We start from the raw sequence: 26,383 nt of genomic DNA on the forward strand, positions 1-26,383 counted from the left end.
TTGCTGGATCATCCTTTCTCTCTCTTGACCAGACTTCTTTCACCATTGTTCTCAGTGCAGCATGGAGCACCTCTTTGTTACTTTGTGTATAGTCTGTCTATAGTCTTTTTTGAACATGAGGTATACTTGAGTGTCAATACCTTCCTCCAGTTTCTCAGCTGGATAAGAATAATCATCTGTTACATTTCTTTTCTCTTGGTTTGTGTATCACATCCAGCTGGTTGGGTTGTAGTTTCAAAAGGAGGAGGTGTCCTTAATGAGTTACTTCAGATTGGTTTCTTGAATATGGATACTAGCAGCTTGTGATTTCAGTTGTTTTGCCATATCTGAAATTGATTAATCTAGGTGTTTAGCGGTACACATAAATCACGGTTCGATATGTACCTCGGTTTTGAGGTCACGGTTTGGTACAGTAGCAAGATGAGGGAGGGTCTTCACACTCCTATTTGTCTGCGGTTGCTATGACCACGAGCTGAAAGCACATCCGGTCCTTCGCTGAAGTTGTTACTCGAAATTTGAGACCCATAAGCACATATACTGTTACACCCCTGTCAGGAGCTCAAGAGAAAGATCATCCACTAACCAGAAGGTCAGTGGGTCAATCTCAACCTTCTCCCATCTACATGCTGCAGTTTCCTTGGGCAAGATAATAAATCCCTAAATTCCTCCTGACAGTTGTGCTGACAGTGCGTGAATGGTGTATAGAAGTGCTGAATGTGACTTTAAATAGTCCATAAGACTAGAATGGTGCTCTTTGAATAAAATCGATACACCATTTGATTTTTGATACATGCATACTTGATACTTGGTCAGTGCTTTTGTGATCTTTATGCCCATCTCACACAAGGCTCTCTGATATCATTCACTGCCTCTTCATGCCTCTTGTTCCAGTGCTATGCTTTCTCTTTGTGCAGATGTTCTATTGGTGGTTGAGTGAGTGTTGAGAGATGTGGTTTTGTTAGATATGTCACCACACCCAAAAAACTCTCGTTCTGGTCTGTCCTCTGGTGTATCCCTCTCTCTGTGGCTGCTTGTGCTGAGCTTGAATGGTTTGAATCAGAGGAAATAATCCTATTTGTTTGGGCATTCCCTCAAGATCAGCTTGAGTGAATGTCATCAAATTTGGTACAAACATTCACTGGTCAAAGGTCAGTGCAATATCTCTGCAACAACTTGGGGTAATTCTTTTACATTCACTTGAACTTTGATTTCATCATGTTTGCCCAAGGTCAAAGGTCAAGGTCATGGTGGCCTCACAAACTGTTTATGTTTTCTTGAACATATCTATCATATCTATCATTTTATCTATGCACTGTTAGTTGGTCCTTTATCTATAAACTGACATTGGGTACTGCTTACAGAGAGAAAGGACTATCTGTGGAATTAGCCTGGCACTCCTCTCTTCCTGTTGTACAGATATAATGTAATATACACTATAATATAATCGTATATAGTGGCATATACAGCAATGTGTGAGGATATACAACAAATTCCTCAAAAATAATGAATCAGTTTCACCTGCTTTGGTGCAAATAAAAATGACAACATGGAGAAGCAAAATCAAGAAAACCCTTAGTTTAGCGTTAGTTTATTGTTCTGCTAGTGTCCTTCTCACTACTGGTAGCATGAGGTGGTATCTGCTGCCTGATCAGGTTGCACAGGTAGTCCAGCTCATCCAGGAAAGCGCAATCTCAAGAGCATGGGGTAGATACTAGGAGAACAGCTGTTACACAAGGAGATCTGGACAGGGCTGTAGAAGGGCATCAACCCAGGTGCAGGACTGGTATCTGCTCCTTAGTGTTAGGAGTAACAGGAGGAGCACTGCCAGAGCCCTACAAATTGACCTCCAGCAGGCTACAGATGTGCATGTTTCTGACCAAACCGTCAGAAACAGACTCCATGAGGGGGGCATGAGGGCCTGACATCCTCTAGTGAAACCTTTGCTCACAGCCCAGCACCAGGCAGCTTGGTTGGCATTTGCCAGAGAACCCCTGAATTGGAACGTCCCGATTGGCGCCCTGTTCTCTTCAAAGATGAGAGCTGGTTCACACTGAGCACATGTGACAGGCATGAAAGAGTTTGGATATGCTGTGGTGAACCTTATGCTGCTTGTAACGTCATCCAGCATAACCAGCTTGGTGGTGGGTCAGTGATTGTCTAGGGAGGCATATCCCTGGAGGGTCGCACAGACCTACAGTATATGTCATAGCCAATGGTATCTTGACTGCTGTTAGCTACTGGAAGGAAATCCACAGAGCGATTATAAAACCTTCGCTGGTGCAGTGGGCAGTGGGTTTCTCCTGGTGCAGGACAATGTGGCCAGAGTGTGTAGGCAGTTCCTTGATGACAAAGGCATTGATGCCATTGACTGGCCCTCTCGTTCTCCTGAACTAAATCCAATTGAGCACCTAAGTACCACCACAGACTGTGCAGGAGCTCAGCGATGCCCTGATCCAGGTCTGGGAGGAGATCCCCCAGGACACCATCCGCCAACTCATCAGGAACATGCCCAAACGTTGTCGGGTGTGCATACAGGCACGTGGGGGTCATAAAGTCACACAAGTTGGATCACCCTGTGGTTTCAGTTTTTCTTCTTTGATTTTCGGTATGATTTTGAATCCAGCCTTCAATGGGTTAATGATTTGGTTTCCATTGACCGTTGTTACACCATTTCGTTCTCAACATATTATACAATGTACATCAGTAAAGATTTTCAACTTGAATAATTCGTTCATCAAAATCTGACGTGTGATTTAAGTGTAGTTAGGGGAAAATAAGTAAAGGGGAAAGTCAATCTCCTTATTTTTTACTAAGCACTTTATTTTAAGATGTCTTTTTCAAAATCTCTTTATTTATTATTAAGATGAATAGTAAACATTGTTAAAATTATTTTGAAATGTGCTTTATTTGATCAGTTTTTGACTTCATACAGACATTTATACAACTTAGTAGTTGTACTACTTCAAAATATATGGCAAATATATTGACATATTGACAAATTCATTATTATATTAATCGAGTCATACAAACTAATCGTCAGATTAATTGAAAAAATGTATGATTAGATTAATCGATTAATCAAAAAAGAATGAATCATTAGATGAATCGCTAAAAAAAATTAGCAATAGGTGCAGCCCTAATTTACAGTAGTTTTGATCATCTCAATTCGCAAAACCACATTTCAGTATTTTTTTCCAGTTTTTCCATTGTTGGTTTTACTGCATTTCTCATTTTAATATAATTATAAATTGAATATCTCTGGTTTTTCGACTGTTGGTTGGATGTCAATGCGGTATTTACTCTATTTGTCTTTGTATGGATGAAATGATTTATGGATTTAATGAAAAGGAAAACCACAGGCATTTTATAGTTATTCTATCAGCAGACTGCTGTGAAGTCATCAAATCACACTATTATATTTGCAAACAGTGCTTTATAGTTTAATATGTTTATTGATATCTTTGGTGATTCTCACGTAGTGTTTGTCATTATGGTTTAAGGATTCAGGGTTTTGCTGGTGCTTTAGTTCCTTAGATTTATCTCAAAATTGTTATTCCTCCACTGTCTTTCTTTTGTCCCATTATGCATCAGTGGGTGTCCCATGGCTTTTTGTGGGGGACAGCAAATAAGTGATTGTCGTGGATGGTCCATGTGCACCTCTGACTTTGATGAGTCATGTTCCTTTCCCTGTCTCCTCTCTTTCCCCACTATATTTCAGCTATATTTTCACACTCAATTTTTTGTATCTCTTGGATTGTTTTCCTGCACATTCACCCATATAAAATTCAGTTTCTTATCCTTTTCTCCTTTCTCCTCCTCCTCTCTTGGAGCGTAGATCGTGGGCAGAGTTTGTCCTTCCATGAGGTGTGTGATTGGTGTGAGGCAGAGATGAGGACAACAGCTGAGGAACCATCAAACAGCAACAACAGTGTGGGTGGTGGAGTAGGTGGCGGCAGCACCGTCCTGCAGCGCCTCCTGCAGGAGCAGATGAACCGGAATTACGTGCTTCAACAGCAGCAACAACAACAAGGAGGAGTAGCAGGGGGGAGTGGCGGTTACTCAGGACAGGGACAGGTTGGCCCCTCTGATGATCACTCCATGACCCCCCACATAGCTCGTCAGGAGCCCCAGGGACAGGAGCTGCAGACGGACAATGGCCTGGAGAAGTTGGGCTCCAACAGAGTAGGAGGAGGGGGTGGGAGCAGTGGAGGAGGAGGTTTAGGGACCGGGGGAGGTGGCAGCAGTGGAGGTGGTGGAAGTGGCCAAGGGCAATGCCCAAACCCGGAGGACCTCCCTACCTATGAGGAGGCTAAAGTACAGTCACAATACTTCCGTGGCCATGGTCCTCCTCAGCCACAGCAGCAAAACAACCAGGCCCATCAGCCTCCTCTCCCAGCCTCAGTGGGTGCTACCTTCTATGTCACTGGGGTAACCAGCACCAAGGTGCGTACTGAGGGTCGCTCAACTGTACGAGTGAGTGGTGCAGGAAAAGTGCACCAGGATGATGGGCTGAAGGATCTGAAGCAAGGGCATGTTCGGTCTCTCAGTGAAAGACTTATGCAGCTCTCCCTAGCCACCAGTGGTGTGAAGGCACATGCTCCTATCATCAGTGCCCCTCTCTCCCCTCAGTTGCCCCCACCAGGCACACAGAGTGACTTCTACAAGCCGCAGCATCGTGGTCCCCCTCCTGAGTACCCCTTCAAAGGAATCGGCTCACCTTCAAAGCAGCAGGAACCTGGAGGCCATTTTTACCAGGAGCAGAGAGGGAGGGAGCACTCAAGGGAGGTGCTTCCTGTTCGATACCAGCCACCACCTGAGTATGGTTCATTCAGGTAACAAACATGCACACATACTATGGCATTAATTAACGTATATACAGTATACACACTTGAAGCTGCAATTTTAAAATATCAGCTGTCTTGTTGAGATGTGAAAGGGAGGAAGTCACAAACCCAGGGAGTTATGATTCAATTCTACAAACAGCTGTTGACACTCTTTGATCTCTAGTCTTAATTTTACTCTAGTAAAATACGTCTCACCATGGTCATCAGATCAATCATCATCAGGATGACCAAAACATCAATACAAATATATGTTAATGTTGCTGTAGGTTGCATGAAAGTGTCAAAAAACACTAATAACCTGCAAGTCAAGGCAACTTTTTACAGTGACATTGTGTCAAAGTTGTGGGTTCGGTGGCTCCACCACACGATCACTACTGCACAGACTTTTACTCTTAACATTGTCACCAGTGCAAAATGGAAGCGCTAGCATCCAAGATATTTTATTTTATTTCATGTTTGTGGGTGAATGGCAAAAAAACTGTACTGTAAAGCACTTTGAGTGGTCATCAAGACTAGAAAAGTGGTATATAAATCCAGACCATTTACCATATACAGTCTATGTATATGGAAAGAGGCAACCTGCCTTACACAGAGAGAATTGCCACTATCTGGCCCTGTTTCCGCTCGTCTTTCCAGCTGCAGAAATAAATCTAATTAATTGTACATTTGCTTATTTCAAGTCAAATATTCTAGCAAATACTACTTGAAAAAAGGAATCTAAAAACAAAAGACAGAACATTAACAACACAAGTAAAACAAAGAAATTAATATGAAGGAATTGAGAAATTCAGTAAATATTGGACAATTACAAAGGCTTTTATCAAAGTGCATGGGGATTCTGATGTTGTGTGTAGATTTGTGGTTGGTGTATGTAAATGCATGTGTGCTTGCATTCCATTCTCTGACACTATGGAAAAAATCTTCAGCAGCATTCAAAGGCATAACTGCCCGCACTGACACTGGAGTAAAGGGCAGCTATATATGCATCTTCACCTTCGGGTGCTACCGACAACAGGGGTGCTCAAAGTGACCTATATTACATAACAACATAAACATAGGAAAACCTAAAAAAATCGGACAAAACAAATACTAACATTACATAAACTATCCACATTTTTCATTCAATAAATCTGAACACCTCACAAAGCCAACAAACAAGCCCATCATATTTCACCCACCCCCTATACCTTTCCTGCACGTTACGACCCTCCCGGAAAGATAAAAAGGTGCTTGTTTCCCTGGGGACTCTTTTACATGCACATCCCTGGAGACAGTCACACACAGGTGAGTGTAAAATACATAGAAGTGTTTGTTATATTCACATATATGTATGTATATCTTGCTGATTTAGCAAGCCACAGAATTGACAATCTGCATTCCACTAATCACGTTGCTAAACTGTCGTTTCACAGGTGGCGCACCAATCTCACCACCCGGGGTCTGGAACAACTACATTACAATACATACACACAACTACTCTTAAAATAACCACAATAAAAATCTTAAATGTATTCACTGCTTGTCGTTATTTATTGAGCAATTATTTAATTGTGCAAATCAGTCTTTTTTGTGCAAATATTGCATGCTGTGTAAATATATTTCGCCAATCCGGAAGTGACACAGAAGCATAACAGAGACAGAGAGTACCTCCGTTACATGGGCCAGCCATTCATGCCACAATAACAATGATTATTATAACAAAATAAACAGATACATCACATGCAAAGATACAACTATTAATCTACTCTGAACATTAATATAAATAAATTGAAATCTGTATGAGGTGGATAGTTAATATCCTGAAATACTGAGAGCTCAAATGGTGAGGGAAAGGTTAAAGGTGATTTAATAATTAATATTATATAGCCAAATTGAAGCCAAGTGTGCAGAGCAGAGTCCAGGGACAGGAATGGGGAAAAGGGAGAGAAAGACACAAGGAAAAAATAGAAGAAACTGCAGTGACCGAAACCACCACATACAGTATATGTTGGATAAAAAATAATTTGCTTATAACCATTGTTATTGTTAAAAAAAAAAAACTAAACTAAATTATTTGTCAGAAAATTAATAACCAATTAATCAAAATCATCTCTCTGTATCTTGTCAAGACAGCTTGTTGAAATAACAGAGGACAAGAGAGACGGGGGGAACTTGTTTTAACCTCTTTATATGTTAAATGTGTATAAGATGATATTTTGAATTGTAGCAGAGCTTTGTCTTTGAGAATTTCTTAGACTTCTACTTGAGAATAGATGATATGTACTCCATGGCCACCTATGATCACCAGGGAGTCAGTCATGTGAGAATGAGCAAGTTTACTACCACTGCTCAATCTATGACACTTACTACTTCTCTGTGTAGTGGTTTGGGGAAAAGTATGATAGTGAGCATATTTTATGGGTAGTTTAAACTGTGGTGCTTTAACAATGGTTGATGCTCAACCAATTTTGGTGGACCGCCTGGACCAAAAATGCCCAGGGTCAATTATTTTGTTCCAGTACAGCCCTGGTAAGGTGGTTGAAATTGGTAGCCCTGGCTCTAATGTGTTCTTTTTGTGCTAGTGTAAGTGCAACTGTCAAAGGGTTTTACATTGGCATGACGCCACTGAAACTAACATAAGGAAAAGCACAAGGCAGCATGAAATATGCTAGAGCAAGACTTTGAATCCTTGCCAAGTCCAGAGGAGCTGTTCTGACCTGTGACATTCATACATAGGGATTTCTCAGTGGAGATCATTAATAAATCTGCAGGTTTTAAAACAGTTTTATGCCAATTAATAATGTCAGAAGCCATAAAGTTTAAATCTTATAATGTTTGTTTGGGAAAGTGTGTCTCAACATAAGTCATGTGAGTGGTTTCCATAGCAATGACACCAAGAAAAGGACCACAAAACTTATCTCTCAAATTACTGAAAATGCTGAGTTTAACATTATCCACAAAGACACACATTCAGTATTGCTATCCCGTGATTGTGAAACAACTCTATTTTGGCTTCTCAATTTTCTAAACTGAAATGATCACTTATCAATCAATTCAACTGTTTGCCTTTTTCACCAGAAAACTTACTAAGAACAGCTGGCCCTTTCCACATACAGATTACCAAACACAGTTTAACAAATTTTCATGACATGTACTTTGGAAAATGATAAAAAATAAACATTGAAAAAGATGAGATGTGAAAACCTTTCATGGTCTCCTAACAGTGTTCTTGAAACAGGGAGAACAGATCCTGTTGGGCCTGTTTTCCACTCACCTATTAACCTTAAGAGTAAACCAAATTCAAACAGACATGAATACTGGATCAGGCTAGGACAAGTCTAGACCTGATCTGTGTGGCTTTGATGATGCACCTTTGAGGGCTAAAAGCAGGAATGTTTGCCCCACACAAAGTCAACTGACAGCTGCAGTTTTGTCACTTCCCTGAAAAAGTAGTTCTAATCACACACTGTGAACAAGCAGACTTAGAATTGTACATTTAACCATTTGTCAACAACAGTATCCAGAGTTGGAATTGATTAATTAGCTTTGCCTTTGCTGTTTTAGACACTCACTGTTGATATATTAGATTGTAAACAATTTATTACTAGTTATTACTGGTGTTATACCTGGGTTTCAATATCAAAATCATCGTTTTTATGTAGCACCATCTGTTGTCTTGTTAAAATGCAGTCTAATAAGAAAGGATGCATTTTGAAGAAGGAACCATCTGATCACATAATACATATGCAAGACTTGACTGAGCATTCAATGTTAACTTCAATGCGCCATACTCCAGACACATATTTCAAGAATTAACGTAAAATACTATTTCTAATTTTTAAGTTATCTAGCTTTTACTGCAGAAGTTTGAGATAGGAAGAATTTTCACTGCAAGAGATCAGCTGTGGCACTTTCTTGCACTCTTGAGCAAAACACTTTGAACACTTGTGTTTTTAAGTGGCTATGCAGTGACAGGCATAACCGCTTAAGCCATGTAAAACGTGTTACTGCTGTATTTCAATTCACTTGGATTCATGGATGACCTGATTGAGAATTTGGTAGTCAAAGGACAAGGTCAATGTAACCTCTCATGTTGTGTGAATGTAATATCTCAGGAACATTTCAAGATAATTTTTTAAAATTTGGCTCACATGTTCACTTGGACTAATTCTACTTCTACTACTAATTTCTAGATTCTAAACATCAAGCCAGGAGACCAGCTAAGGTAGAGAACCATGTAATCACACAGCTGATCTCTTCTCAGGTCCAGTAAGGAGGGCTCGGTTCACTCCCAGAGACCCCTTCACCAGCACAGTCCCACCTCCTCTGTCACCTCGGTGGGCTCCTTGTCCCGTGCTCAGTCTTCCACCCTCAGCAGTATGCTTGGTGCCTCCCACTCCTCCCATGTTTCCTTTCACCACCAGCACCCGCAGAACCAGGGTGAGCCTTTCCATTGCATTGGGCCCCGCAGTCCACAGAGTTCTAGCTTGCACCATGCAAGTGAGCCCTTGACCTTAGGGCACATTCACCCACCCCTACAGAGAGGTCATGGTTTCCCACATGACCCCTATGGCTCTACCCCAAGGATGCACCATCAGCAACAGCATCATCAGTATCAGCACCATCAGTATCAACAACAACAGCAGCAGCAGCTCCAAGGACCAGCATCTCTCCAGCTCCAACTGCCGGTCCAGGCAGGAAATTTCCCCCATCCGCACTCCTACTCCCAACTGCAGGGAGAGCCCTTTGCCATGATGGTACATGCCCACCAGATGGTGGATGTGTTGACAGAGGAGAACAGGATGTTGAGGCAGGAGATGGAGACGTGTCGTGAGAAAGTCACCAAGTTGCATAAGGTAGCAAGCATCCTTTGCAGTAGACTTTTACAGAATATGTTTACATTTTAATAACAAGTCTGATTCCTCCTGTACATATTGACCACCTCTACAAGCAATATGCATTTAAGAGAAGGTGAATTTAATCCACAATTATTTTTCTGTTTATAAATTAATTGTTTAGTTCATCTGAAGTTTATTATTCTCCTTAATGCTGGACAAACAAACCCTAACATCTGGATTCTGTCTTCAGTGTAGAGTTTGTTTGGTCCACTGTTTTCAGGCACATTTGTGACACTCAATTAGAAAAAGGAAAAGCAAACTCAAAAGGCAATGGGAAAGGACTCAGTCATCTTTTATGTGGGTTAGCCTACATTCAAAATGCCCAGATATACAGTATGCACTAATTTTGATGATAGATGGGTGTTAAAATAACCTTTAGATAAATAAAGTGGGTATTAGCCCTAGTTTTTTCAGTATGAGATTCTGTTGTTCAGTGGCAGTATTTATTCTTTCTGAGATGTGGCAGATCTATAGTAACTCTGCATGCCTTTTGTACTTAATACGGTAGAGAGTTTGACTCAAATATAAATAATGCTAAAATAACTAGTGCGTCATATTTGCTAAAAAGGGTAATTTTTTGGAAAAAAATGTATGTAATGATCACTTAATGCATGTATTGTACCTCGATCGGTCATCTTTTTAAAGAAACGCTAACATTTCTTAAACTACTATGATACTATGCACACATTTCTATTTTACAAAGTATAGTAAGAAAGAGAGCTGTGTCCTGCAAATATTAAATAATTGAGGATGCATGTTAATACATTCTATATTCTCAGATGTTCTTCATGCAAATGTTGCTGATATACTTTGCAGTGTACAGGGAAAACTGACCTCATTATAAGTCAGGGGACTTGAGTGAATTGGTATTGAAAAATTAATTCAACTGTTCATTAATTTAATGGTAGGTTATTCAGGTCTGTAAACACTGGGTTGGCAGGGTCAAATCTCATTCCCTATGAAGAGTGAAGACCTTCATTTTTTGTAAAGGCTGTAAAAGTCCCCAAGATGCACTATTTGATAGAAAGCAGACCCAGCAATCAATATACAGTGTTGTTTGTCAAATGGCTCTCTCTGAGGTCCTGTGTCTGTGGGCAGTTGGAAACAGAGATCCAGCTGGTGTCAGAGGCCTATGAAAATCTTGCCAAGTCCTCCTCCAAGAGGGAGGCCCTGGAGAAAACTATGAGGAACAAACTGGAGCTGGAGGTGCGCCGGCTGCATGATTTCAACAGGGACCTCAGAGGTGAGAGAGCACAGTGATGCAGTTACAATATAATAATATGTTTATAGATCTTTTACACAGAGGAGAGGAGGAGTGATAGGAAAATGTGCCAATATATGGCAAACATACTGTATATAACTATTTATTATGTTTATTTACTGTCTATTTAAAAGTTTGTTGGCACATCATTGTGCATAAAGTGCAAATAGTAAAAGAACATGTCCCTGACTGTAAATGTACATGCACAGGTGATATTCAACGTCAGCTCTTAAAGTCACCAAAAGCTCTCTTGACATCTTCATTGGTGTCACCCCTCTTTTCACCCTTGTTTTCTTTTTGTTTTGTTTTTTTGCATCTGTCACGTTAGAAACATCTTCACCTCACTCACGTTAAATCCTGCAGAGGATCTCCTGCTGTGTTCTCTCATCAGCTCCTCCGGAGTTTCCGTGTTGTTAATATTGGAAAATCTCACCCGGACATTTGCATTCATCACCACCCCTCCACCCATTCGGAGAAAGTCCAGATAATCTCTGGAGTTCATTTCATGTCTGAAAGCAGCTTATGGCTACATACACACTAGTACTTTTTCTTTTGAAAATTCATCAGCTCAACTACTCAGGTGTTTTAAGGGTTGCTAAAACAGTTAAGTTTGGTAAATGCTGCTGGCCCTGTATTAGTTTGTAAACTCCAGGGCTGTGTTTTAGTCAGGACGGGCAGAAACAGAGATATTGCAAATGAGGCACTTGATGATGTTTTTGATCACAATGTAGCATTTGCTGATTCGTCTGGCTCCTATCACATTACCCCTTACCGAAAGAGCACAACTGGCATCAGCCTCAGCTTCCAGTGTAAAATGCAACATGATCAATAATAAATCATAATCAATTACAAGCATATCTGACACTGTTGTCTTTGCTAACAGCTGTTTTGCAGTTAAATATTGTATTTCCAATGCTACAACTGATTATATGTGTAGGAAACAAGTGGAATTCAAGCAAACTGTGACTATTCCCATGTCCAGTGGCAAGCACATGATTTCCTGTTCATACCAGCACATGCATGACCAGTGTATGTGACTGGCCAGGTGATATATGTTTGGAGGTATGTTAGTATGGACAAGGATTCAAACTTGTCCATATATGGAGCCTAAACGCTGGCTTGGACAGAGATAGATTTAGTTTTAAAAACTCACTTAATGTATGAATCACATTGTGCTGATATACCCTCTTTAAGCACAGTTAGTTATTATGTTTAATTGGTGAGTTGTTTAAAGTAAAAATCATTATCAGAGGAAGAAATGAAGAAAAGTTAGTAGACTTAATGCACCATTCGTACGATCTACTTTGAGAGATTTGTACTTCCAGTATGTTTCGTCACATTCGCCTTCTCTTGTTGCCTGTATTGTACCAATTATTAACTGAGCATTTGTGTTGTGTGTTTTTAAGAGCGCATGGAGACGGCCAACAAACAGCTTGCTGCTAAAGAGTGTGATGGCTCAGAGGACAGTCGCAAAACCATCTCCCAGCTTGTCACACAGAGTGAATAACACACACTCACAAGCACACACCTACTCTAACCTTCTGTGAAGATTCGGGGGCGCATCCTTCAGAGGCTGCATTTGAAGACTGATTCCTTCACTGCAACGTGACTAGACTGTCCCAATTCGGAGACTCCCCCAAATAAGCGGTGGGGGGATCGATACCAAAGTATTGATATTACCAATACTACTTCTTTTATGTTATTCCCATGCATAGAGGATAAGAGCTGTCTATATACCTCGTCATGGACATACACAAACCTACTCTTTCGTCCGCTAGGAGGGGGATGATGCCTCAGTAGCACCCAGACCCCTGACACAAAGACAGTTCACTGGCAGTCTTTTTAGAAAGGCAGAGAATATCTAGGTCGATAGTAGCGAAAAGAAATGTTTTAGTCAAACTGCAATTGGTCATCATTTGCTGTTACTTCAGCAGACTAATTAAATATAGCAGACTATATTTGAGAACACTGTCTAATGAATGAAATAAGAATGGTTGACGATAATTAAGTACTTTTGTTTAATTATTTGCACACTGATAATAATTTAAAAAAGGTTTGAAAACATTGTTTGCACTTTATTCCAAAAGAAATGTTTTTATGTATGTACTTCAATTTACAATGATAAAATAAATATTTTTGTTATTTGCCTTTAAAAATCATCAGTTTTAATAATAAAAATCAGTATCTGCAATATTATCCAGAAATTACGCAATAAGAAGACCGGACTCATTTCATTTTGCCCAATATGTTCTCCATGGCCGATGAGGAACCAGATCTCCAGAAGGATGCAGCCTGATATGAGACACAGCTATTAAGTCAGATGTGCTATGATTAACATTCGGAGTACATAACAAAAAACTTAACAATATGCAGGAAAGTCTGGTTCGAGCATGATTTAATGTTTTTTTGTGTGTTCAGATAAAGAAACACTTCGTGAGAAGGAAAAGCTTGAGATGGAGCTGAACTCGCTGCGCTCCACCACTGAAGACCAAAGGAGACACATTGAGATCAGAGACCAGGCACTAAACAATGCTCAGGCCAAGGTAGTCAAGTTGGAGGAGGAGGTAAGAGCTTCATCTGTTTATTCTACAGGTTATGCTTGTTGTCAACTTTATCAGAGCCAGGACATCATGATCTATAAAGAAGGTAGATAAAGGACCTAGGTGTTGCCGAGAACAAACAACCAAGCAACAATCAACTTCACAGAGTCAAAATACCAAAAACACATACTCTCAAACGATTATCAACATTGTGTTTTCTTAAAAAAGAGTTGTGTTTTCTTATCAGGTTGATTTTCAGGTGGTGTGCTGACATCCACTGAGAGATGTCAGTCAGACAAGCAGAGACATGTGCTGCAACCTGTGTTTCAGATTGGGTAGAAGAGAGGATAAGTTGGGTGTCATCTGTGTTGCTGTGGTAGGAAAAGCCATGTGAGTGAATGACAGAGCCGAGAGGGTTGGTGTACAGAGAGGAAAGGAGGGGACCCAGGATGGAACTTTGAGGGACCCCAGTAGTGAGTGGACAAGGTTCTGACACAGATCCTCTCCAAGTAACCTGGTAGGTACAGTCTTTAAGATGAGAGCAGGGAGAGTGCAGAGCCTGAGAAACCCAGATCCTGAAGGGAGGAATTAAGTATCTGGTGGTTCACTGTTTCAAATGCAGCAGAAAGGTCCAAAAGGATGACCACAGAGGAGAGAGAGGCTGCTCTAACAGTGTGAAGTTGCCCAGAGACAGCAAGGAGGGCTGTCTCAGTTGGGTGACTTGCCTTGAAACTGGACTGGTGAGGATCAAGATGGTTGTTCTGCTGAAGATAGGAGGAGAGTTGATTAGAGATAGCTCGCTCGAGAGCTTTGTAGAGTTAGGGAAACAGCCAGTTGACAGGGAAGTGTTAATAAGATGGGTGAGAAAAGGAAGAAGGTCGGGAGCAATAGACTGGAAAATGAGAGACTCAAGGGGGCAGGTGTTTAGGCAGGCAGAAGTTACCAGGTTAAGAACTTGATTGGGAGACAGGGCTGAAAGAGGAAAGAGAAGGGGATGAAGATGAAGTTGATGAAAAGGTAATTTCAGAGGATGGGTTGGAGAATGAGGAGTGTATGTCATTTATCTTTTTTGTAAAATAGTTGACAAAGTGACTTGTTAGAAGGACAGAAAGAGGAGGGGGAATGGGTGGGTCAAGGAGGTTGGAAAGGATGAAGAAGAGTTTTTGGGGTTGGAAAATGTTTGATTAAAAGGAGCTTTTGGCTGCAGAAATAGAGGCAGAGAAGGAGGAGAGAAGAGATTGATATGTGAGCAGGTCATCAGGTTATTTTGATTTTCATCATTATCATCATTCCTTTCTGATGCTCTCGTAGTGGCTCCATGGGTGCACACTGAGTCAGATAACCACAGCTGGGGAGGACTTGGGCATCTTGCGCATCTCTTACTTGTCTGCAAGTAAGAGGACAGAGAGAATCTAGAGAGGAGGACAGTTGAGAGGAGAGTGTCTGTGGCAGAGTTAGGATGCGTGAGTCAGATGAAGTGAGGGCTGATAAAACAGATGAGGCCAGAGAGGAGGGCGAGGGGAAGCTAATGTTGCAACCGAAAGGTGCAGAGTTTGTTGAATTGATAGGGTTGTCAGATTGTGAGAGTGGCAGAGAGTAAGAGATGAAGAAGTAATCGGAGACATGAAGCAGGGTCATAGTAATTTCGAGGTAGAGCAGTTTCTGTATAAAATTAATATGATTGTCAGCTTTGTGTGTAGGTGGGGAAGGAGTAATGCGAGAGAGCAAAAGAAGAAAGTAAAAGTAGTGAGTCAGACGACTTTTCTGTCTGAATGCTGCAGTCGCCAAGAAGAGTGGAGGGCCATTTTCTGGGATGTTCGAGACAAGTACGTCTAATTCCTCCAATACTTCTCTCAAAGGACCTGGTGGACGGTAGAGATAACAATGTTTAATTGTACCAGATGAGGTATGAGGTTACAGAATGACTTTCGGAAAATAGTGGAGTAAAATGTGGTAGCAGGTAGAGAGAGAAACTCCATTTTGGGTGATGAGTAGACCTGTACAACCACCTCTGCCAGTGGGTCTGGTTGTGTGGGTATTAGAGTAGGCTGAGGAGAGAGCAGTAGAGGTGGATGTATTGGCTGGTGTGATCCAAAAGAGCAGGGAAGTCAAGTGATTGCTGGGTAACAAAGCCAGAGATGCACTCCGTCTCGCGGGTAGCTGACTGGCAGTTCCAGAGGCCCCCTGTGACAAGGTGTTGGGTATGTGTGGAACAGCTGAGATACATAAGAGAGGAAAGGTTACGGTACTGTTGTGAACGAGTGAGGCCTATAGTATCTACAAGAAGATACTTGAACAGGGACGGAAAATATACACATATTTCAATAAGAAAGGAACACACGCATCAGGATCGGTCAATGCTCTTTCAGCATGGATAATGCTCAGGCATGCGGGACACGTTTTGTGCTGGTCCCTTTCATGCAAGGAGAAGCCGCACCCCTGAGGAAATGGGCAAACAGAAGACTTCTTCCTCCCTTGGTTAGGGTTAGGGCACAAGCTCATAGTTGGAATATATAACTAAAATTTAGCCACACATAAGAACTGAAGAATTACAGTATCGATATACGTGCGGGTGAGACTTCACATACACATCACACGTCATCTGCCTTAAAGGCCTGTGTAGAGGTGTCTTCAGTGAGGACACGTGAGGGCGTGATTTATATTGAACTCCAGAAAGCCTTTTTTTAACTCTAAATATTTGTGTGTGCATGTGTGTGTGTTTGTGTGTGTGTGTATGTAGCTGAAAAAAAAGCAGGTTTACGTGGAGAAAGTGGAGAGGATGCAACAAGCCTTAGCTCAGCTTCAGGCAGCCTGTGAAAAGAGGGAACAACTCGAGCATCGTCTCCGTACAAGACTGGAAAGAGAGCTGGAGTCATTGCGCATGCAGCAGGTAACATGACTGTGCTAACAGCTTATCATACAGACTATCACTCTCACTATCTCACTCACTATCATGAAAAGGATATTCTTGTCATGCAGTATAAATCTGCTCTTAACAACAAATACTGTCAGATTTCAACACATTTTATAACAAAGCAGACTATTTGTCTGTTTTTAATCAGAATACAGTGTGGGAGGCTGTGGTTCAGGAGGTAGAGCAAGTTGCAGACTAACCAGAAGATCAGCAGTTCAAACCCAGTCTCTCTCGGACAGATTTTTGATGTACGATGGAGAGAGTACTGCACATAGTTGCGCTGTATGAATGTGTGCATGAATATGTGAAATGTAAAGCGCTTTGAAGGTTATCAAGACTAGAATAGTGGAGTGTTTGATTAAATTTACTCACCTCCTTTTAAGCATTAGTATCCCCACAAAGAATGGAAAACGCCCACTCCTACCTTGACTCTGAGGGTGGGTCTTTGTGCACCTCAGATGTGGAAAAAATGTAGGCAATCCTGACAGGTATACAAAAGCTTTACCTTTTATGTTTCAGAAAGCTTGCAGACATGCTACACTGTTTTTTTTTTGCTTGTCCCTTCTCTTTCCCATCCTATCTTTTCATTTTCCCTCTACCAACTACAGACTCTTCCTGCAAGCCCTTTACCCTCATTTAGGAAAACTACAACTTTCATCCTCCCATTTAATTTGACTGGTTAACTGTTTATGGGGGTTACAACATCAACATATTTTATTGGGAACTCACAAATGAAAGTTTTATTCTTTTTTTGTCTCCCTTATTCATTCCTTTGTCCCTCCCAGCGTCAGGGAGCCTCTCAAAGCAGTGGTGGGGTCCCATCTGAGTACAATGCCACAGTGCTGATGGAACACCTAAGGGAGAAGGAGGAGCGGATCCTGGCTCTGGAGGCTGACATGACCAAGTGGGAGCAGAAATACTTGGAGGAGAGTGTGATGAGGCAGTTTGCATTGGACGCCGCTGCCTCTGTTGCCACTCAGAGGTACATTTGAATTAGAGTTATTGACCTTAAATGTTGTGTGACAGTGGCCCTTATCGAAGAGGCAGTTGTATGAATATATTTGTTCCCAATCAGAATTTGATGATACCAAAGATTTTCTTTCAGATCTTATGCCAAATAAAACAACCTATAGCAGTGGTTCTCAAACTATGGTACCACTGTTGGTATGTGAGCTCCCTCTAGTGGTACGCGGAATAATCTAAAAATTATTATAATATTATTATAAAATGGATGGTTCAAAATCGTGGCTCCAAATGGGAACTATTTGGAAGAAAATGCCGTAGTAGGAGCAGAATATTTCAAGCAGCCGTGTTGAAAGTGAAGTGGCCGCCAACAGTAAACCGAGCGCAAGTGCTAGTAGCTATTTTAGCAGCACCAGTGAAGTCTCCACAGCACCTGCTAACAGCAAACGGTGCAAAACACTTAGGAGATATGACGTGAGTTTCCTCCAATTTGGATTCAGTTGGACCGGGATGGAGGAAGAACTCAGGTATGTGGCGATGTTCTCAGCAATAAATCCATGAAACCATTGCATTAGGGCTGTACAATATTAGGTAAACATGCGATAGGTGATATCGTTGTTTAATATTGGGATGACGATATGACTTGCAAAAAATAAAGATTAAACAGTCCCTGGCTACGGACGCAGAGACAGCTCCACACCCGGCAGAAGGTGCATAGCCCGGCCACAGCGCCACCAAGTCGGGGAGAACACCAGTGAGCCGCAGCTCCACTATATCCACTTACAGTGTTAATGTGAAGTCTTTTAATTCATGTTTGGAATTTGAAGTATTTTTTTTTAACAGTTTTTAGTGGCTCTGTCACTAATTTGCATCCTCTCTTGTGTCTCTGTCATTCACGCTGTGTGCTGCACCAACTGCTTCAAACCAAACTGAGACACCACCATCTCTTCCAGCTTCACATACATTTACTAAGTTTTTAAAGTCTGTTGTTTTTACTCAGACTGAGTTTATGTGTCCGATGTTTATGTTTATGTGTCTGACACACTGTTTGTATTTGTGTGGGAGAGAGAGGAAGAGAGAGAGAGGGGGGAAAAGAGCAAGCTTGATGGCTGATGAATGTGCGTGCTGCTCTGAATGAAGATTTAACTCATTAATAAAAGTATTGATCATTATGTGATGATCAGTGTTGATATTGTGGCGACAAACAAATTAACTTTTAAACTGTTGCGAGTCATGAGACTTCGGCTGAGAGAGGGAGAGACAGAGACACAGCAGCGGAGTCTATGTGTGCGCTGTTACTTTTCCCTGTGGTTCTGGGATCATTGATAAGCTTCACAATTCTTCACAAGAGATTGTGAAATTAATGTCTGTTTGGTATTAATCCTGTCAGATCCGGATGAATTAGCTGAGTCATAATAGGATTAGTCTCCTGGCTAGGGACTTGGCCAGGATTTTCTGATTTGTATTTGGTAGTGACACTGGTCTATATGATCCCACCTGAATGAATTCCTTTCCTTTTTTGGGGGAATATAATCGTAGTTTCTTTTTAAGTCACTAGTAGCTTGCCTGTCTCAAAGCCTCCTTATACATCTTCAGTACGTAAGGCTCTGATAAATTGTCCATAACTTCAGGTGTTGTGTGGATTTGTGCAGTGTACAGCTTTTTGTAGTATTGCGGAATGTATTGTTAATATCCTCTTGTAATGAAACTTGGGTGCCAGATTTGGTATCCACTGTGTGAATGGTCCTATCATTTTCCTATTTGCACAGCTGTCTTGCCAACAATTCTAGTTTACTTTAAGGTAAGTTTGTTTGGTTAATGTAAATGCTTTTGAATTTTATCAGAAAGTATCTGATTATGCTTAAATTTTATTATGTAGCCCTATGAATGGCTGAGTCGCATTTTCTGCATCAAATTTCTTTTTCTGTTCTTCTATTTGCACTCATTTCACAATGATACACTTCTTCTGTGCAGATTTAAAGGAGATAACACATCCTATTATATATGCTTTGAAGATCTCCCAAAGTGTGGGACACATTGGGCCTCATTAGCACTTCCTCAGACCATGCATAGGCACAAATGATGAAGGCCCGGCTGTCCTAGAAAATGTAAACACACATCCTTTTAACTAAATGCATTGTCAAAGACAGCACTATGATTTCACTTGTTCTGCAACAATTGTAGGTTGTGTCGTACTGAAATCCACTGAAGGTGTTAAAGGTTACATTAAATGAAATGTCTGGCAGTGCCATTTGTTACAGTGAGAAAGTAACATCTCATTAAAATAAATATGTTTTCAAAGTCATTGTTAGAATTGTAATGGTGACTTCCGGCTTAGTGACTGATGGAGTTAGACGTGCCTTCGGGAGCTCCTGTGAAACTCTCTTAAATTAACATATAGGGCTTTTTTGCGAACTTTTTATTATTACATTTTGACTCCACAACCTCATTGTGACTGCAATACATGCCGATATGCCTCCAAAAATACAAACAACTCGGCAGCTACACTAACGAGGCCTACCCCCCTGGCTGCACCCCCGGGAAGTGGTGCGGCCACCCCGCCACGGAGTGCACCCGCTAAGACCCCCCCCTCCAGAGGAAGCTACCGCCGTCGTCTGGGTCCATGAAGAACCTCTCTGTTTCGTCATATGATACTCTCAACTTGGCTGGATATATAAGTCCAAATCTTATTCCAGGCGTCTATTTATAAACATTGCTTATGCACAAAATGGGGCCTGAAATGTCTATATGCCACTCTTCATGCAAACGCTGGGATTTTAAAAAATCAGACTTGACGGGAAAATTTTTGCATTTCCACGCAAACTCTGACTCGTGCGTCAAACATTTTGTGAACTGAAGCATATTATTGATCCACTTCATCATTAACATTAAAACCAACAGCTTTACTTGTGCTCGCGCGACAAAACTGTTCCATAAGAACCTTCAAGTGCAAAAGATATAAAACAACTTACAGCAAATTATGTTCAGATACCATTAAACAGTAGAGTTGCAGAGCCAAGTCTTTAATATTTTTGATAATATCTTCACTGTCTGTGTATCATCAAGGAAGAGTGTGTACAATTGCCGCAGTGAACGTGACTGTGCACAGAGCGCGCTGGAGATCACTCACAAAAATAAAGAAAAACTACTCACTTTCATACTTCTATTTCCAAATAATATTCCAGAGTGAAGGTTAGGATCCACAGTGTGAAGTAACAGTTTGATGGCTCTAAATATATAAATACTGTTCACACCATGGCAGCTTAGTAGGAAGGTGAGGGAAGTTGGGAAATAAGAAATCTTCAAAACATTTCAGTCCCTTATCATGCCATAAGGAGAAAGTGGAATCAGTAAACGTGGGTTTAAACACAGGATTCTTTAACAATGGGGTTAAAGCTGTGGGAGCAGTAAATTTAAACTGTTTCCTAAATTGAAACCATATCTTGAGTGTGGCAATAACCATAGGGTTGCAGGTAAGTCCAGAGGGGTTAGCAGTCACTGGGCCGGTCAATAAAGCAGAAAGAGAGACTGGGGGACACAACTGTGCTTCCAGCTGATACCAAGGTACATCAATTGACTTAGACCAGAGTATAATTTAAGCTGTTTGTAATAGAATTGAAAATTTTTTTTGTCTAACTCTAGGTATCTTGCCATTCCATAAAAAATGACAAATAATCGAGTCAACTCTTTAAAAAAAACTTTTGGGTAAAAATATAGGCAAACATTGAAAAAGAAATAGAAATTTTGGCAGAACACTCATCTTGACAGTATTTATTCTCCCAATCAAGGAGAGAGGAAGGGAACTCCATTTTTGAAAGTCTGCCTTAATCTCAGCTAAAAGGGGCGAGAAATTTTCAGAGTAAAGAAATTTGAAGGACCTGGCTATGTTAACCTCAAGATACCTAAATCCGGATGGACTCAATTTGAAAGGGATGTCTGACTGGGAGAGTTGCATCGCCAGTTTATTGACAGGAAGAAATGAAATTAGTCAGGTTCAATGGGACAGATTTACAGATCAAAATGGCAACCCCCCTGGCCTTCGACTTGAAACTAGAATTGAATACCTCAGCAACCCAGGGACATTTCAGTCTGACTAGATCTTTGCTCCTCATGTGGGTTTCCTGCAAAAACACAACAAATTTCAAATGGGAGAACACCCTACACCGCTTGACAGCACCCCCTAGACCTTTAATATTCCAACTGATAAATCTTATGTTTGAGCTTGAAGCCATACGGAATGTGAATTAAAATAGGAGGCAACCAGGTTCCCAACCCCACACTCCAGGGACAAGGGAGAAAAAGAAAAACCAATAAAAATAAAAATGGACTTATCGAACTCACCCCAGATCCCACACCCTCCCCCCAGAGCACCTACCACTATCCCATCCCCAAATGATAGCATACCAGTGCTAACTCCACAAGGAGTCATGAACCAAAAGAACAAACTCAAGTCTTTGGACCAAAGAGTCATCTTCACCTCGCTCCAACTTGACTGGAGCTCCCAGAAACATTTAGAAGATAAAAAATGTATAGCTAAAGATAGGGCCTACGTATTAAACAACACAAGACTCAGAACCGTCTAGGAAATCTGTGCATACATATGCATGTTGACTGCTTATTAGAACAATAGGAGTTATGGTGCCATTTATATCAAAATTAACTGAACATGTCTACAGTAATGGTATGTTATTCAAAATTTTTTAAAGTAACTTCACGCAGTGGCCCCTACACTCAAACCTGTGCTTCAACAACTATGCAGTAACAAACCCAATTCTACTTGAGTGTTTTCACAAAAGCTGCGGCGTCCTCAGGTGATATAAATTCCCTTGTGACATTCCCTCTGGTGATCCGGAGGCGTGCTGAATGTAACAGCCCAAACCTTATGTCGGGAATGTCCCTGAGCTGGCGTTGGATGTCATTGAAGGCTGCACAGGCTTTGACTGTGTGTGTGGTGAAGTCCGGGAAAAAGGAGATCGTTGAGTCCTGGGTTCTGGCATGTCGTAGGATATCGGCATATATTATATATACAGTATATCGTTGTAGGGATCGATGCGCACAGTCCACAACTGGCTCTTTTCTTAAGTCTTTCAGCAGTGTGGAAACTGTGGACGCGTCGACCATGCCGTGCTCCTCAGTTAGTCCTATTATCCTGATGTTGTTACGGCGAGACCTCTCCTCCAAATCTGATGTCAAGAGTAACAACTTGAACCAAAAGTTTGTCCACTTTACTTTAAGAGAAACAACATAATCAGTGCATGACAACAGCGAGCCCTCCATGTCAATCACAGTTACCTTAAGTACATCCACCTCAGACCGGACAGCCACCATATTAGCATTTAGCTCCATCTTCACACTCTGCAGCTCGGACTACACCTGAGCAAAGTTATCTGTCATTGCCGTCTTCAATTCCGTCTTAAAAATGAAAAATGAAATGAAGCCCGCAGAATTCATGCTCGGGACGGCGGTAGCTTCCTCTGGAGGGGGGGGTCTTAGCGGGTGCACTCCGTGGCGGGGTGGCCGCACCACTTCCCGGGGGTGCAGCCGGGGGGGTAGGCCTCGTTAGTGTAGCTGCCGAGTTGTTTGTATTTTTGGAGGCATATCGGCATGTATTGCAGTCACAATGAGCTTGTGGAGTCAAAATGTAATAATAAAAAGTTCGCAAAAAAGCCCTATATGTTAATTTAAGAGAGTTTCACAGGAGCTCCTGAAGGCACGTCTAACTCCATCAGTCACTAAGCCGGAAGTCACCATTAAAATTCTAACAATGACTTTGAAAACATATTTATTTTAATGAGATGTTACTTTCTCACTGTAACAAATGGCACTGCCAGACATTTCACTTAATGTAACCTTTAACACCTTCAGTGGATTTCAGTACGACACAACCTAAAATTGTTGCAGAACAAGTGAAATCATAGTGCTGTCTTTGAGGACTAAGCCTGAATTAACCTTGTTTTCCTGAACAAACATAGCACTGCCACACATTTTACACATAAATATAACCTGTAACGCATTCAGTGGATTTAAGTACCACACAACATACAACTCCTGAATGTAGCAGAACAACTGAAATGCTGTCTGTGAGGACTAAGTTTCCTAAATTTTTGGAAAAGTGAGAGGCAAATTTTTTTTGATGAAAAGAAGCTTCTCTGCATTATCAGCTGACAAGCCTGTTTTTGTTTTCATCGACAATATGCAACACTGAGCTTAACAGCCTTTCACTTTCCACACTACTGCATGGTTCCGAGAGGTATAGTTGACATTTGGGCAAGAGTGGGAAACCGCACTATGTTAACCCCCCAGTACTGCAGTGGTTTGTCTTCCCGAGATATTGTGGTCTCTCCAAGGTATGTCTCTAACTGAATAGCAGCACCCACTGGTGCACTGCTCAGTGTTGGTGATGCCTGCTCATCTGGTATCTAATCAAACACACTGTCTAAACTGCTGCTGGCCTGGACCTTGCATAGCTTTCTGGTAGGTGGTTACCCCAGATCCTCCTGCTTGTCTGCCTGTCCTCCAGACACCTTCTGCAGCTCCAGCATCACCCTCTATTTTCCTCTGTAGCAGTGTTGATCTTGGAGAAAAAAACAATCTTTATACCTAAAATAGAAAAAATAATATTTTAGCTGCAGTAGTGCCCACTGGGGAGCGGTGAGATTGTCGGGGAGCTCATATTCGGACCCAAATATAATATATATAGAGACTGTAGCATGTAGTACATGCTGTTCCAGCGGGTCTGCACGTCTTGCTGGTGTCTTCTTATAAGCATGTTAAGGCAGAATGTTTAAAATGTCCAACTATTTTACATTTCACTGCCACCGCATCGGCTACACTTCTCTGAGCCAGAAGCACCTCGTTAACAGCCAGCTGAAGGGTGTGGGCGACACACGGCAGGCTAGGTCCAGCATCACTCACTTGATCATGTTTTTGGCTTTGTCCCGCACAACGTCAACAGAACTTTTCTGAATGCCCCACGTCTGAAACATGTCCTCAAACGCACCTGCTATGGCTTGGCTAGTGTGCGAATCCCAAAACTGTTTAGCTTGTAGAGTGACTCTGTGGAGAGTAAAATCTTCACCAATCCACTGCACAGTTAAACTGATGAGAGACAATGGGCTGACACTGCTAGTCCAAATATCAGTGGTGAAGCTGAAGGCCGAAATGTCCTGCAACAGGCTGTTGACGTGCTTTTTCACAAAGTCATGTAGCTTTGGTAATACGGTTTCTGTGATGTGGTGACGGCTGGTAATCTCATACTTCGGCTCCAGTACACTGAGAAGGTGGCGGAATCCCGTATTATCTACAATTGACAACGGCTGGTCATCAAGAGCAATGAACTGGGTAAGAGCTTCTGTTAGTATTACTGCTTGTGGTTTGTCTCTGGACATTTTCTCTCGCTTCTCCAGCATTTGCTGCAAAGTTGGTTGTTGCTGTTTGCCGCTGCTAGCATTAGTAAACTCTTTGAACTCTGCGTTGTGTTGGTTATTGAGATGCTTTATCAAATTGCTTGTGTTAAAGGAGCTACTTTTCACCCCTCCACTTGACAATTTATCAGAGCATAGTTTGCAGTCTACTTTACTTTTGTCACCATCACTAATCTTAAAATAGCTCCAAACAGCTGACATTGCACCTCCTCCGGCTACCTGCTCAACTGATGACAGGTTGATGTCATGTTGCCGTAAAGTGGTATCAGGTGCGGTTGTATCGGAGTAGTTTGATTATGATTAGGAGTACATGAGCACAGTTTCGGACAGACACCCGATACTGGTATCGATATCAGTGCCCCCCTATTCATAAATGAGACCACTGGTCTGTCACAAGCATCTTCCTCACTGGGTAAATGCCACTCTGTGTCTGATCACTTTGTGTGGGAAGTCTCTGAACATTCGGATTTGTTGGTTGTAAAATGATAAGTCCGTGGCAGACATGACTTTCTGCATTATGTCCTCAAAAGCATGGCAATAATGAGCTGCACAGTCCTGTGTTTTTTGGCTATTTTCTGTCTGTTTGTTGTTATTCGTCTTCGGGGCAGAATCTGTTGTTCAGCCCGAGGCTTCGTTGGGGCCTGCTTCGTCCACCTTTTTTTGCCCTTTTTCTGCTTTTTACTATTTACTTAAGTAAATATCCTCAATTTTCAGTCAAGCCAAAAGTTTTAATTCAATTCTACTAGTCTGCCACCGGAGTAGACATTCAACCATACTTACATACGTGTATTGTGGTGGAATATTCCTTGTAGAAATTTTTAAAATTTCTTTTAACATTTGAATATCTCATATTCAATGTGTTGACTGCCTCTGCCTCCTAAACCACCACACCCTCTGTTGAACAGGCATCCTCTGCTTTTTGGTTGGTGATTGTACAATGTAGAGCAGTGGTGTCAAACTCAATCACAGAGAGAGCCAAAATTAAAAACTGGGACTACGTCGAGGGCCACACAGGGTCAACATTTATTAAACAGGACAGACAGGATATTGGATAAAGTGCAAATCGAAAACATATTTAGATCACATCACACGGCATTATGAATCAGCATCACCTCAGTGATGATTTTACTAGGGGCAATGATTTTGCTAATGATCAAATCATGAATCATGAACAAATCATGTGTTTCAGTTTGAAACAAGTGATTTGTTATTCAGAAGAGTTTGGTAAATTCAACTTGGAACACGTGGTAACTAACCTTACTGAAAAAAGTCATAGGTGTAATTAGGGCTGGGCGATATGGAATTTTTTTTTATCACAATCTTTTTTCATATCATTAGATATTGATATATATCATGATATAAATCAGATAACCAGAAAATAACTTTTTGCACATTTGTGTTTATGTACAATGTTCTTCTTATGTACAGCATTTTCTTCTTATGCATAAAACAGGTTTTTGCTTGCTCCTATAATCATCCTGTACCACTGCACTTTACTTAGAACATTTCATACAAACCAGAAAAGGTTTATATAATGTACATACTAAGCATTTATTAAAT

At 41.3% G+C, this 26,383-nt stretch overlaps 1 protein-coding gene and 1 long non-coding RNA gene across 3 annotated transcripts in view; both read left to right on the forward strand.

Moving 5' to 3' along the window:
* The window catches only part of amot (angiomotin), a 79,044-nt gene that overhangs the window by 21,328 nt on the left and 31,333 nt on the right, over positions 1-26,383 (forward strand). For both annotated transcript variants that reach the window (XM_069539611.1, XM_069539612.1), the window contains exons 2-8: positions 3,836-4,832; positions 9,088-9,679; positions 10,820-10,964; positions 12,389-12,481; positions 13,401-13,546; positions 16,263-16,412; positions 17,222-17,418. In XM_069539611.1, the coding sequence (XP_069395712.1) occupies positions 3,889-4,832; positions 9,088-9,679; positions 10,820-10,964; positions 12,389-12,481; positions 13,401-13,546; positions 16,263-16,412; positions 17,222-17,418 (2,267 nt within the window). In that variant the 5' untranslated portion in view covers positions 3,836-3,888. The remainder of the gene's footprint in view (positions 1-3,835; positions 4,833-9,087; positions 9,680-10,819; positions 10,965-12,388; positions 12,482-13,400; positions 13,547-16,262; positions 16,413-17,221; positions 17,419-26,383) is intronic.
* LOC138413793 (uncharacterized) lies at positions 5,992-6,355 on the forward strand. The gene is made up of 2 exons (XR_011246196.1): positions 5,992-6,128; positions 6,257-6,355. It is a non-coding gene; the product is annotated as an uncharacterized lncRNA (long non-coding RNA).

Source organism: Paralichthys olivaceus, chromosome 15 (assembly GCF_024713975.1).
Source record: "Paralichthys olivaceus isolate ysfri-2021 chromosome 15, ASM2471397v2, whole genome shotgun sequence".
Lineage (NCBI taxonomy): Eukaryota > Metazoa > Chordata > Actinopteri > Pleuronectiformes > Paralichthyidae > Paralichthys > Paralichthys olivaceus.